A 15,661-nucleotide genomic window follows, 5' to 3' on the forward strand; every position below is an offset into this window, starting at 1 on the left:
AATGCAACCTTGCTTACATGTATAGGTTTAGTAGTGAATGCTCATGTGCTTCACATATTACACCTAAAACAGCATGTTTGCTATCTCTTGGAACAGCTAGCAGTGTAGGAAACTGGTGCTTCTATTATTATTAATTAACCTCATATATTTTGTATTTTTTTCAAGGGCGGACAAGTTCATCAAGCAAAAAAGAAATGTGGGACACAATAGTCATTGGTGTCAATGCGTGTGGGAATAGTGTCAGGGACAAGTATCATTGTCGGAAAAGATTTGATGATATTAGGTCAAAATTGAAAAAGAAAATACAAGACCAACGCGTGCATGCTACTGGCACTGGAGGTGGGCCGACACCACAACGTCTGATATTAACTCCATTGGAGGAGCTGCTTCGGGCAAAATTACTTCCCGTCGTCGTGGAAGGCTTACCTGGTGACCGTGATATTGGAATTTATCCCTCACAATTTCCACCAGGTGAGAAATATTACTGTACTAGGCGTGTCGTTGCTTACAGTTATTTTGCATATTTACACTGCTTTTTATACTGTCTTCACAATATAAGCATACCTGCATCTATATATGTATATGTCTGATTCTGTATATATATATATCTCAAAATAGACATATATGTTGTAGTCCTACTAAAAGCAGTAACTAATATAGCACGTGCCATTGCGTGCTCATTTACATGTGAATTCCCAAAATGCCTTGCTGCAGTGGAAGCAATTGATGGTGGGCGAAGATGGGGAACAACAGGGTAGTACACATGTGTAACACATGTTAATGAGAAATTATTACTAGCTACAGGTACAGAACATAAATATGTATAATATTATTGTGTATTTTATTTATTTTACTCCGACAAACATGACATTACTGCCTATTTTAAGCATGCATCAAATATATTGCATGCAACTGCCTACAAACATCACTTGCACTAACACATCTATAGTTGTTTATGAAAAGGTCCATTTTTGCTTTAACTCATATACAGACAGCATAATGAGGCACACGTATCATATGTTATGTCATTGTTTTCATAACTTTAAAACTGCACACGACTATTTAGCTCATCTACCATTGTGTTAAAGCAGCTACAATTAATATCTCATCACAGCATACACTTCAACAGAGGGGGTGGGGTTCAGCACACACACAAATTACAGGCTCATTTTAGGGTCAACTTAGTTCACACCATTTTCACCTGTTTCAAGTAATTGAAAGGTGTGGCTGATTAGGCTTTTTGGGGAAGGGAATACCGTTATTACAACCTGACTAGCACAACTGAAGTTAATCACACTCATTTGAAAGCTACACTTTAGCTACTAAATGCCCCAACAACTCATTACTTATCAAAGCGTACGTCACACATTAGTTCACTCATATCTATAGTTGAACTACTATCAACAACACATTATCACACACTGCATGTGTTGTCTTGTTGAGTGACAGCCACATTCAGGTGTGCCACATCTTCTATTAATGTACCACACATATCCTCTACCAAAAACAACACTTTTTGCAATATGACCACCTTCATGATAACCATTGTGAATGGTCATCTCATGATAGTTATGTACATTATGATACTGATATCACTACACAACATATGATTTTTATGTTCAAATTTAATCTATTTATCCTCACGCATTACTGCAGAAACATAGTATGTTTTATGTTAGGGAACTCAAAAGTTCTAAGTACACAGGCATGTACATTGTTATTACAACTATTTATGTTCACTTTCACACACACATTTTGGGTTAAGGAAATGATGCTGTTAGGTACTCATAAATACAGAACATACAATAACTGTTTGTTCAATATTTACACATGTAAATGTAAAACTTATGTTATTGTTATATATAGTTGCCCCTGAAGGACATGTGTCACCTGAGACGGAACAAGTGTCTTCACCTGGGTCAGCCAGCTCAACACACCTAGAAGGTGAGTGTATCAGTTGGTGGCCATATAATATGTGCTCTTCTATATGTTATGTTGTCATGTTCATTATTTGTTTTGCACTTCTTCTTTAAATAGGATTACTTAGTGTCAGTGAAAATGAAGTGTAAGGCAACATGTATTGTGTTAGTGATGTTAACTATCATGTAGGAGTTGTGAGTTTACAGCAAGTTTTCATTCACTCATATTTCATACTGAGTCCAAACATTATTCTTAAGTCAAGGTAGTTTTTAATGTGAGGTTATAAAACGTATGGAAACATGTTAGTTGTTACTTATGACACAGTAGAATTACATAGTAACACAGCAGAGATTAACATGCCATTTAATAATGTGTACATTTATTTGTAGAACATGATGATGAGGATTATGATGATGATGATGATGATGATGATGATGATGCCGCCATAGACACACAAATACAAGCAAGTGACCATGAAGAGGTTCCAATTGAAACTGTTTTACCGCCAAATCGTCCAGCAAATACCACATACGATGCAATTGTAGCTTCTGAGGGAAAAATTGTGGAAGCAGAAAATCGTCGCCATTCTGACCTGATGACAGTCCTGGAAAGGATGATTGCACTGCAGGAAGAAACAGTTTCACAATTGGCACATCTCCACAGAGTCTTCATTGAAGTGCCTAAACAGTTGCAAAAAATCAACACCTCATTCGAAGCATTAGTTGTTCAGCAAACACAAGCTAATTACTTGAGAATGACTAATGTACCACAATTCAACTTCAACACCTCACAGGCAGGATCTGTTCATGCAGGTCAGTTTTCACCACATGCTTCTGATCTTCATTCACCAGGTCCGAATGTTACCGGTCAAGTAGCAGACATTGCTGTGCAGGTTCCTGACGACATGCTACCGCTGCCATCGGTACAAAATCAGCAGCTGACACCTACAAAGGAGGCGACACAAACAAAACACAAGCAGTTACTACTGACCAGTTTTTGGTCAAAAACAAAAAAAGACACACATGAAACAGAGCAACCATCACTTGTGCAGTGTCTACCAACTTGCTCACATGTGTCAGTGGGCACAAGCCCTGTCGGTGAACAGTCACTGCCCAAAAGCCCTGTAGGTGAACAGTCACTGCCCAAAAGCCCTGTAGGTGAGTCACTGCCCAAAAGCCCTGTAGGTGAACAGTCACTGCCCAAAAGCCCTGTAGGTGAGTCACTGCCCAAAAGCCCTGTAGGTGAACAGTCACTGCTCAAAAGCCCTGTAGGTGAGTCACTGGCCACAAGCCCTGCCCGTGAAGTGCCAGAGGCCAGTCAAAGTGGCTCTGTTGTGGCTAAAGTTGTTGCCAAACGAAAAAGGAAAATACAAGAGACAACAAGCAGGCCTGTTACTCGATCTCAAAAGGAACAAAAAAAATATGTCTTTGGCCTTGTTTTGTTGACTTCAGATTATCTAATTAATATTGTATGTATGCAGAAGACTGTGTTGTTTCCAAACTTTCAAGTATGTTCTTGTACACGTGAAGTTTTGGAAATGTTAACAGTCGTAATTAAAGAATAGTGTTATAAATATTGATGTATTAATCGTCTGTTCAGTAACGGTCCATCAGGAGCCAGTTGCTAAGTTTAGAGAAGCTGCCATTGACTTTGCAGCAAAACATTGCATTTGGGTGTGTTACTTGATGTAATCATTGCATGTGCATATTATTCACATGCAATTAAAAAAAAACCTATTTAACTGCAAACATCTTTCTTGTACGTGTACAGCAGGATTATGTGTAAAATATTACTTACCTTTGCCTTGCTTGGGCATTGTAATGTTGTCCTTTAATCATTTATGTGTTCTTGTTTCAAGAACATCTCTGAATTTATACTAATATATATGTAGTATGTATGCATATATGCACACACACACACACACACACACACACACACTGTGTGTGTGTGTGTGTGTGTGTATGTGTATATAGTACTATGTAAACTGGTATAGATGTATTTACAAAAAACATACACTTCATGCTTCCTTGTGAAAACACAGTATTTTAATAATACAGGCCTAATGTTTGAAAACTATACTAAGTGTGAGCCTCTAACAGTATTGGGCGCAAATAAATGTTTATTACTTAATTCACTCATGTTTATCACCATTTAAATAGGTTTCATACAAGGCCTACTTACTGCCATCAATATGTTGTGTGTACTCCTGCAATATATATAAAAAAAAAAAGATACATTATATATATATATATATATATATATATATATATATATATATATACACACACACACACACACTATATATATATATATATATATATATATATATATATATATATATATATATACACACACACACAATATACATATATTACAATATACACTTTATATATATATATTTATCAGAGAGATATATGTATATATATATATATAGATACACACGTATTTAAACTCATGCAGACAGGGAGTTAAGCAGACTTTCAAATACACACAGAAATGTATGCGGGAAAGAAACATTTCATTTTGCAGGTGTGTGTATTTACTGATATGGCTGTCTAAGCACTATTTTCACACAGTGCTCTTTGTTATTTTGGAAGAAAACTCAATGTTACTTAATTACAAGTGTAGGAATGTTTTCAGAAACGAGATAAAAAAAAGGATACATGTTTGTCCCACAAGCGCCTATCACAAACCACAAATGTTCAACCAATTAAAACTACAAATCCAATTGGCATTTGAAATGAGGAGTAAAAGTTTATACTTTTGTTGACCTTGAAAAGGAAACACAGAAATTTGTTAGCCATTGAGCAGTTTCATTTTTATGAGCAAAGGACAGATACCTGCACACATCTTTTGTGCTAATCTGCAATGGCTGAAGAATTCGTTAAAAATCAAAATCCGCAGTTAGGGTATAAATACATGGTATCAGAAGCAATTTTATCAACTTGCGGACACAAAGCAAGCACACGCCAAATCTATGATTTGATTCGAGCAAAATATCCTTATTACCAAGACCGTGGGCATGCGTGCAATTTTAATTCCTCAGTAAGATTCACTTTATCAACTAATGACTGTTTTGAACTTGTGCAGGATAAGCTAGAAGACAAGTATGGTTTCTGGAAGATTGCGAAGGAAAAAAATTTCACCGTCAAAGAGGGCACACATATTGTGCTTAAAGGCATATTTATTCCTAATGCCAATTGCAATGGATCCGCTACTACTGTTCCGTGTGAATCGATACCTGCTGCAATATCTGCACCCTCCATTCCCGAAACCCACATTGTACAAGAACAAAACTACTATGATTATGTAGCAAGCCTTTCAGCAGAAAATGCATTGGAATGGGTACCCGAAGAAATGAACCTACCTCCGGACCAATTGTTTGAAGAAAGCAGTGGCGATTCCTATGAGCGCTTCATGGAGGAGATGTGTGACATACTGGATTCAGCGTTTGGGTCAAGCGTGGATGAAAATGCCTTGCATTTCTGGAGCGACCAGTTGCAGGCAGACGAAGAGTTAATTCTAGAAGAATGGTAAATATAACAATCGTTATGCGTTGACTCTGCGTTTAAACTTTTTTTTTTTTTTTAACCACCATTTTCACTTTCAATGCGTGGATACAGCGTAACATTGCACACTGCATAACATGTAGCGATCACAAAGAAATTGTTTCCTAATACAATATAGTAGAACGTGAAAGAGTAGTACACATTGCTGACGGAATAAATATACGTACTTTCCTATCCCTTAAAACATATTAGCAACATTTTACCATAACTCTAACACATACCTGTTTTGTTATCATGCAACATCTACAACATTTAAAACCGGGTCCACCACGTATGACGTGAGACCCTTGTCATGGGCCAAGGCGTCCTTAAAAAGGATTACGGATGTAAGTCCCGCCCCCAAGCGACATGCGCGCCTCAAAGCCTATTGGCTGTCATGTTTTGTTATAGTAACGGTAACTGCAGTGTGTCATGTGTGCGGCTCAGTGTTTGTAGGCGTCAACTGGGCGTTAGCCGAATGTTAATTGAGTGGGAGGAGTGTTAGCGTGCGTTTCACGCTGGTTTAACATGACGTCACACGTATTGCATTTGCGCATTGTGTTATCGGCCGTCCTTTCTGTCCAAACACGTCTGTTTAAAAAGAATACAGATGTACTCGTTTAGAACGAATGTAGTTTCGTCTTCATTGTATTTGAAATAAAGATTTTATGTTTAATGGTATTTTCAAGATGTATTGAACGCACAACGTACGCTTTGTTTTGCGCATGCGCTAACAGTTAGTGGAGCCAAGCGTGAAGTGCGTGCGCACACTAAGATGTGCGCGCACATTTTTCAGTATACAGGCAACGTTCACTTCATATACATAGTTATGCCTGCTACAAATTTAAAGAAACATTACATACTGATGTACACTTGTACTTCTAACATATAAGTGAGTGACGTGTGTATGTACACAATCATATAGAGCTGTGTAACGCGTTGTCACGGATACATATATAGTAAGGTGCCATATTTGACCATCATGTGTTTGCTGTATTTCAGAGATGTCAGGGAAGATACAATCGGATCAATGTATGATTTCAGAAGAGTCTACCTTTATATGAGATGATTGTGAGGAGGAGCCACCGACTACTATACTACATATGGAACTAATTTTATATTGCTTGCAGCACTTATTAACAAACAATTAAAAATGTGATACCCTTATGCCTATATTGCATAAGCACTTAATTAACATAATGATGTTGCAAAATAGTGCCTCATGAATTTTTATTGAGTGTTCTTTAATGACTACTATCATTTTATGGCATGGTGTGTTTTATATATAACAACCATTCCCACTCTGCTAACACATTTGTGTATTCTATTGTGTAATGGAACGTATGACTGTCGAAACTATGTAACAATAATAATAATAATTATAATATGAGCATGTTCATGTATAGCGCTGCTAGTTGTATACAGCGCTTTACAGACACATTTTTCAGGCTGAGGTCCCTGGCCCGTGGAACTTACAATTTATTTTTTGCCGCCTGAGGCACAGGGAGATAAAGTGACTTGCCCAAGGTCACAAGGAGCCGACACCGGGAATTGAACCAGACTCCCCTGCTTCAAACTCTCAGTGCCAGTGTGTGTCTTTACTCACTGAGCCACTCCTTCTCCCAATGTAAAGGACACTTACAACCAACTAGCCATTTATTGTTAAAAATCTCTTGTTACATGGGTATGTTGATAAAATGGTTTGGGACTGTAGCAAATAATGTTATTGGCCAGATGTTGGGGTCCCCTACAATGCATGATGTTCTGAATATGACATCAACATCATGTAATGAAGTACGTTTCTGTGTATATTTCATTAACCTAACTAACTATAGTTTACTGTGTTTATTAAACGTTCTAAAAATACATAGTATAGTCAATATGATGATATAAGCTACCATAATAAAGCTGGTGTTATCATTTGTCGGTGTTATACATGGATCCTACACAAATTGATACAGACACAATCAGTTGTCTTAAAAAGTGTGTCTATGCTAATGTGCACGTGATTGACGTTACAATTGTGAGAATACTTGATAATTATCATCATGATAATGATGAAGTGACGTGATTTATATTCCACAAATATTACCAACATTGTCATATTGGTAAATTAGAAATGCTAAATGACAGTAACATTTGCCACAAAATTGTCTTTTCTGTTAACAGTTTTACACTTGGTACATGTAGGACACATCCACACACGTGTGACTTATACATACACATGTCACAAATTTAAATTAATGTTGACTATTAATTCCTAGCATTAATAAACACCTACATTGCTAAATATAAGATGTAGTACGCATTGTTGTGATTACAGGCATTCATGCATGGAGTGTTATGATCAGTCAATTTCATCCGTGATGAATGAGCTCCCGTAAGTAAACAAATAAGTACAGTTATCCCCTTTTCTCCAAACACCTCTATATTACATTAATGGAATTTATAAGGAAACATACATAAAATGTGATGAAATGGGAGTAATCATTTTCTAATACAATGCACATGAAACCTCAAGAGTAGCTAAATGCATATACATGATACAGAAAGTACATGTATGTTACATTTGTGTTTAAACCAATATGTTGGGTTTTTACTTCAAATAATTATAGGAAGATTGAGGTAGGCACATCTTATGAGAGATGTCAGCAAATATACATACCATGATCAGTCATACTGGAGATATACCTATAATGCAAAGGAACAATATATAAATTGCAAACATTGACATGCCATCTTCAGTACCGTAAACAACACAGCAAAGTGTGTATTTGGTGTTAAATGTGCAACACCATGTATATTTAATGACATTCAAAATGTAAATCAGCCTGGTGTACACATCATATGGATGTACATGTTACACTGCACCAATAACATTGTATGTAAGCATACTAGAAGCATGAATGAGTATGGGCATAATATGTGTATTGTCTTAGCATAAGGAACAACACAATGCTACAATATTAGTGCTTTGTTACCCCAGTTGTATTCACATACACACAACTAAAGTACAATTGAAGAGGGATTATATAACCTGTGCAACAATAACATACCGGTGCCACATCCCTTTGTGCACACAGCAGAGAAAAGAAAGGTGTGCAACCCATATTCATCTGTGTCCTACCAGAAGAGTATATAAAAAAACATTATTGTTAAGATAACATAATGTAACTATAAAAGTATAACTTGGAACATATATGTTTTTACTTACAAGAAAAAAATGAATTGATGAGATTCTGGCGTGTCTGGCCACCACTGGCTGTTTGTTCATTTTCAGCAGCTACATGGGTGGGATGCTCGTCTACCAAAGGCTCAGCTAGGTCTGATTGTACATTGTGCCTGAGTGCAACATTGTGCAAAATGCAACAGGCAAGAATAATATCAGACACTTTTTGAGGCTTGTATAGAAGAGCCCCACCAGTTCTGTCCAGACACCTAAATCTGGTCTTGAGTAGGCCAAATGTCCTCTCTATAACAGATCTTGTAGATATATGGGCTGCATTGTACCTCTCCTCTGCTTCAGTTTGAGGGTTTAGCACCGGAGTCAAGAGCCACGGCCTAATTCCGTATCCTGAGTCACCTATAATGAATGGAGCACACATAAGCTGACATTAGTGATAAGATTCTACAATGCCAACATTCCTAAAGAAAAATGTGTTTTGTGTTAGAACATGTAAATGTGTACTCACCCAGCAGCCAACCATGTTCAAAATGTCCCTCTTCGAACGCATGGAAGACTGAAGAGTTCCTCAGGATAGAGGAATCGTGACTGGAACCAGGGAATTTGGGTACCACATGAATTATCCTCATCGTGGCATCACATACCACCTGTACATTGAGTGAATGGTAGTGCTTACGATTGCGGTACACATGCTCACTCTGACTAGGTGCAATCAAAGCAACATGTGTGCAATCGATTGCACCCAGCACACATGGTATCCCTGCTATATTATAAAAGCCAGTCCTGACTTCCAGCCACTCTGTCGCCTCTGTAGGAAAATGAATATAATTCCTAGCGCGTCTATTGAGTGCATAGAGAAACTGGGTCAAGGCCCGCGAGAATGTAGATTGCGAGACCCCGCCCACTATGCCCACAGTTGTCTGGTATGACGCGGAAGCAAGATAATGTAATGAGCACAGCATTTTAACAAGCCCAGGGACTGCACGACCTCTGGCTGTGAAAAAATCTAAATCTCCCCTTATCTCCTCATAAAGAGATAAGATTGCTGCTGAACTCAAACGATAGCGACTTACAATCTCCTCCTCACTCATCCCATCTAACAGGGTTCTCTCCCTGTACACACGCGGATGAGGCACAACTTGTCTCCTCTGTCTTCTCCTCTGATCTCCTGTCCCTCTACCTGTCCCTCGGCCTGTCCCTCTCCCTGTCCCTGTCGTATCCGCGTGACTGTCCCTGTCACTGTCCCTCGATGTGTCCCTCCCTTGCCCTATATCATTCTCTTGATCATCAAGCATGTCATAGAAAAGAATGTTCCTCCGTCTCCTAAACAATCTCAACATTTTGAAATGAGTAGCTGTGAATGAGCAGGTAATGGGCGTCCTTTAAATAGGTATGTGATGATGTCAGGTGACATAGTAAAATGCAAGGTGTTACATTAACATAATAAAGTACTTCTGTGGCAAGCTGTGTGCAGTTGTTGTTATAAGTATTTGTTGTGTGTATTCTGCAGGGAATGATGATATTTGCCAATGATGTGACGTGAAGCTTTGTACAAACATTGCTTGCAAATAAATAGTTGCATGTGCAATGCATGTAAAACTTCTGAAGGCAACAGTCAGTCATGTAATTAGACAAAAAGGCTGAGATTGACGTGGGAAAAGTTTTGTGTAACATGTGTAATTAGGCATGTTATTGTCACATGTTGACAACAATGAATAGTCGTGTGCATATGCATGCATTTCTGTAAGGAGGATAGTTGGTATAGAATGAGTTAACAAGGTGTCCCAATGCTGAATTACTGTACATGTGTGTATAAGTTAGGTTGAAGTGCTTGTAATGCAACGGTTACAATGTAAACATGCAATGTGATTGATCGTCCAATAAGTGACGTCATGAAAATAGGGAGGACCATATGTAGATGTAAACATGAGAATTTAGATGTACATGAACGTTTAAAGATGCATGACACATTACAAGCATTGTGTAATGTAAAGGAACATGAATATACGGTGTATGTGTGACATGTGTGACATGTGTAACATCATGTAAATAATTGTCGCTCAGTTCAATAAAATGTGTGATATGATGTGAGGTTCTCCTTTAAGAGTTGAGTATAGTATTTTCCCTTGACACATCATCACATGATGAGTAATGTGACCAGCAAATGCTGAAAACATGTAAAAGTAGAATGTAATGCAAATAATACACGTCAGCTGTGACACAATGCAGGGAATGCCCCCACACTGTAATGCAAATGACGTTTGTATTGTGAGCAATGAAACGTAAACAGTACTATACTGTTATACGTCCCCGCTCCATTGACTCCATTGATGTACAGAAGTTTTTTTTTTTCTAAGTGCCGTTCCGGCAGCCTTAGCGATCGTTCTCCCCTCCAAACTGCCAACTTTAGTTGGCGGGAGAAATTGGCCATAACATCTCAATTTCGTAGTGCCGATCAGCCCCGATAAGCTGATTTTTTTTGTTGAATCTAGCCGATTTAAAAAAGTGGCGATCAGTGGCGAAAACAGGCTTATCGGCAGCCGACTGGCCATAACAAAATAATCGGCTCCGAAACCTGGCGAAATCAAGCACTTATCGGCGCTTACTGAATCTCAAACCCAATTTTGGCTATAAAATGGCGATAATTCCCTTATCAACGCTTACTGCATGAGGCCCTTAGTCTCCTTAACTCAGCAGAGGACTTGTTGCTCAAACTCATCTTCTACTGGGTTAACAGCTAATTTTCTCAGGCATCGTACTGTTATCTCTTCTTTGTTTCTGGCGTGACCATTTGCGCCTGGTCTGATCTCAAGCAGCTCAACCTTAGTGGAGCTCTTATCAGCTCTGACTCTACCCCGTGGCATCTCTCTTTTGCGTCAACAGATTTGTAGTCTTGTACCTCTCTTTCCCGATGCGTTAATTTATTCAGACAAAAGCACCACTGAATAAGTAGTGATCCTGTTCTCATTTGTGTGATAGTGGTTACATCTCTGTCTCATTCTAGTTACCGACTGAATCTTGATAGTGGTGTCTTTCATAATGAGGAATCTATTTTGAATCACATACTGTAGGCTCTTCTTTCCAACATCTTCTGGAAAGCAGACTGTAGCACAGAGAAAGCATTGCAAATGCACCTATAGGAGTGCACAGCTTGCTTGGTTAGGATGCACAACCTGTATCTGGACTGAATCACACAAGCAGCTTTCTTCATGATCCCATAGCATCTTTGTTGCTGACATTTTCTGATATTTTACTGGAGTACAAGCACACATTGCTTTAAATGTTCATTCTTCTTCATCTGTCGTTGCATTCTCCAAACCAACTGAAGAATGCAGGCTACATTATGCTGGCGATAAGACAGACAAGCCTTCATCCCCCTGTATGACAACAGATGTGGAGCAGTTGTGTAGATAACTTTCTCTTTTCATACTTCCTGGGATAAGAGCTTGGAATATCTCAGAAGTGTTAAGATGCTTCTTTGTTAACTTTCAGAGTCTGCTCTGATTTTATAAAGTTCTAACTGGAAACATAGGGATTTGCCTATTTCCTTTCCAAGGCGCCCTCTGCTTCTTCCAGTGCTAATTGTATCCTTGAGTTTTCTTGTACAAATAGTTTCATCTACTTTTCTAGTTCATGGAGTTTCTTATTTCCTTTACTGACCTGATCTGTGAAAACGGAATTGATTTATTTCAGATTCTTGTATTCTTGGTTTAAACTACTGTTGATCTTTTTATAGATATCCATCCATGTATGCACCTCTGTATTGAACTGCGAATCACCTCCCGAGAGGCTTCCAGCTCTGTGCTAAGACTGTGAACCTTTCTCTGAGAGACTTCTAGCCCTGCACCAACGAGGTCAATGAAATACTGGTTCATACCAGCATCAATGTATGACCTCTCCAGATTATTCTACATGTTATCCATGTGACTCTAAAACTGATGCTTTTTTCCTCCAAAAATTGACACTTAGCGATAGCTGTGGACAGACACTTCTGTAGCTCAGCCTTGGCTTCTTGGCTCTTTATCCAATCATTCCCAGAGGCAATCAATCTCATTCCATGCAGATGAAAGTGCCTGAGATAAGGCATTTTTAGCTCGGTTCAAGGCTTCATCTTTCTTCTGCCCAACCTTTTTCTTTGTCACCACTCCAGGGATGATTTTGTTAGTTGCAAGAGGCTGCAGCGTATCTTGGCTCCTTTCTAATGCATGCTTTCCTCATGTTATAGGGTCATCTTTAATTACTTCTGAAACTTCCACAGTCATCTGAGAACCTCCTTTCTTCCACTTTACTATGGGAAGTTCAGAAGCATTAGCATGCTCACACTTATTGCTCAAAACTTCTGTATGTTCTCCATACCCATCGCGCGTAGAATCAGAAATGGGTGTCTAGGGCTCTGCATAAAGGTTAGTAAAGAGCTGCTCACCTATTAAACCGGAGGTCCTTAAAAAGGTATGGTCAATGGGGGTCAATACATATGTGAAAGAGAGTAAACGAAGAAGTTCAAAGGTACCCCTATGGATGCACTCTATACCAAGCGTATATGTTTCTTAAGCTATAAGGTAAAATCCCCTATACCAGAAACTAAAAGGGAAAGCGGCGCAAAAAAACAAAAAAGTTTTAATACATATTTACAATTAACAATTACACTCAAATGAATAAAATGGGTATGAACTAAACCCCTAGGAGGAGCAATTGGAGTCAGAATGGGGAATTGTGTGGACTTTAGTATTCTCTTCAGTTACTTTTGTCTGAGATTAACCCCTTCCACTCCTGCATATTATTAGGACATATGACGCTCATGAGTTAAACACATATCTTATGCATGTTCAGTAACCAGCGTCAAGCAAAGGAATGATAACAGTGTCATATATAGCAGTATAAAATATTTATCAGCGGTATCTAAATACTTGTAAGTGTCGCTTTGTATACATATATATCACGGTCTATGCTAATGACAAAATGTCAAATTGTTGAGCAGTATCCGTTAATACAATCATAGCCCTTCCCTCATATGCGTGTGAATACACGGGTGGTGGCTGTAAAGCAAACCTGTATGTGATAGATGCTGTTTAGTAACAGCTTCCCAGTGCCATGCCAAAATCTATATATACAGCTGCGCACTAGTCAGGCGGCTGCAGTGTTGTAACCAACAGCGCTGTATGTTGGCAGAAGGCCAAGGCTTCCGACACTGAGATGTGAGAGGGGAAGGGAGAGAGAGCAGGCTACGGCGAGCCCTTTAGCGGATAGAGTGAGGCATACGACCCATTCTAGCGTCTGGTACAGTCCTCGCGGTCGCTCCTCCTGTCTAGGGCTCTGCACAGGAGTCAGTAAGAGACAAAATTGTCTTTAAGGTAGGAGACATAGAATCAGAAATAGGGACAATAGGAACACCCAAACCCACAGAAACACCAGTGAAAATTGAATGTCTTTAAAACTGAAGCCTTGGAATTAACAATAGCGATATCAAGCACAGCAGGGAAACAAGAGACAGCTGGACTTACTTTTACATTTGAGGCTTTAGAATCAGTAATAGGATTATCACACAATACTTATCTTTCTCCATGAAAAATAGGAAGGGGTCTTTCCTCAGGGTGATGCAGGCAACCGGCTGAGCCTGTTCCGTCGAAGTCCAGGAAATGCCTTTGTTTTCTGTCAAGGGACTCAAGTGCAGGATGGACTGCAGTGGCCAGAACAGCAGGGAGTAGGCAAAGGCGTAGTTGGGGTCACAGGCAGGGATCCAGGGTAAGGCAGCAAGGTATTGTAGTCGGGTCATGGGCAGAGATCAAAAAAGGTTGGCAAGGTAGCGTTGTCAGGATCACAAGCTGGGGTCAGCAACAGGGAATGCACAGGAACAGGGCACAGGGACGCAAGAACAGGATGGGACCAACCAAATAACAGGCTACTGCAGAAACAGTGTCAGCATGTCTGCATGGATTTGTACTGATTTTGGGAGACTAATATGCAGACTGGCAATTATCTGTTATACTGTATATTTGATCCAATTTGTATATTTTTCTTTGCATATTTGCAGTTATGGGGGTGATGTGTATATATAATTATTATGGAGCTAAATTTGTTAGGGCTACAACTCAATATATTTCTATTTAAATAACTGTATTTTTCATTCAAATAAATAAATTACATTTTTGTATGAAATATTGTTAGCATTTATAGTGATGAATAAATGGATATTTGTCGTACCTTTGTGCTTCTCTTTAGATACAATATGAGCTTTGTTTCTATTGTGATTTTGTTTGTTTTAGGATAGTAATGGTCACCTGCAGTGAGACCTGTGTGTGTTCAGGTGTGAATCATTGTGCTTATTTCTGATCTATTGGAGTTTAGTAAAGAGTGGGCATATGGCTTTTTTCTATATTCGATCAGGCCATTTTTGTCCTAATTTCGTTATTGACATAAATGGGGTTTTGGCCCAATACGGCCCAATCAGCCGCTTCATCAGATATAGAATAAGCCCTAAGCCTTTACATAAAATCTTATGCACCCTATATTTTTGAAATTTATGTATTTACATCACTGTGTCTACTATGCAATTTAAAAAACTTAATGTAAACTACTGAAAGCAAAACATCATAAAAGGAACAAATGATATAATGCGCTTCTATTAAGATGAGGTAATCTGTAATATAGTAATATTGTATGTTTTTCTTGTTGACATGCATGTATTGTATTGGCACTGAAACATGAGTATTGTGTTAACAAGCAAATACTTAAAACCTGCATTAGTTCAAAAAGTGATTGCAAACAAAATAAACAACGTCTTACAAAGGCAACAGACATAAATGAAAAACAGAAGGACAAATGGAGAGGATGTTCTAAGAATCTGTTATCTGCCCGAGTTGAAATATTAATCTGCAGCTGATACAGTAGGAAGTCCTTGACATTTTGTCTCCACTCGGTACAGTTGCTACTACTGGCAGTCTCCTATCCTATACATGGAAATGGAATTTGAGGCTAATGTTGAATATTGGCAGATGCATTGGAAAATACT

The 15,661-nt window shown here is 38.6% G+C and overlaps 1 protein-coding gene across 1 annotated transcript in view; it reads left to right on the forward strand.

Annotated features, from left to right (window-relative positions):
* Positions 1-1,151: 1,151 nt before the first annotated feature.
* Positions 1,152-15,661, forward strand: part of LOC142492386 (uncharacterized) — a 27,647-nt gene continuing 13,137 nt past the window's right edge. The window contains exons 1-2 of the mRNA XM_075595054.1: positions 1,152-1,944; positions 2,310-2,732. Of these exons, the coding sequence (XP_075451169.1) occupies positions 1,848-1,944; positions 2,310-2,732 (520 nt within the window). The 5' untranslated portion in view covers positions 1,152-1,847. The remainder of the gene's footprint in view (positions 1,945-2,309; positions 2,733-15,661) is intronic.

Source organism: Ascaphus truei, chromosome 1, assembly GCF_040206685.1.
Source record: "Ascaphus truei isolate aAscTru1 chromosome 1, aAscTru1.hap1, whole genome shotgun sequence".
Classification (NCBI taxonomy): domain Eukaryota; kingdom Metazoa; phylum Chordata; class Amphibia; order Anura; family Ascaphidae; genus Ascaphus; species Ascaphus truei.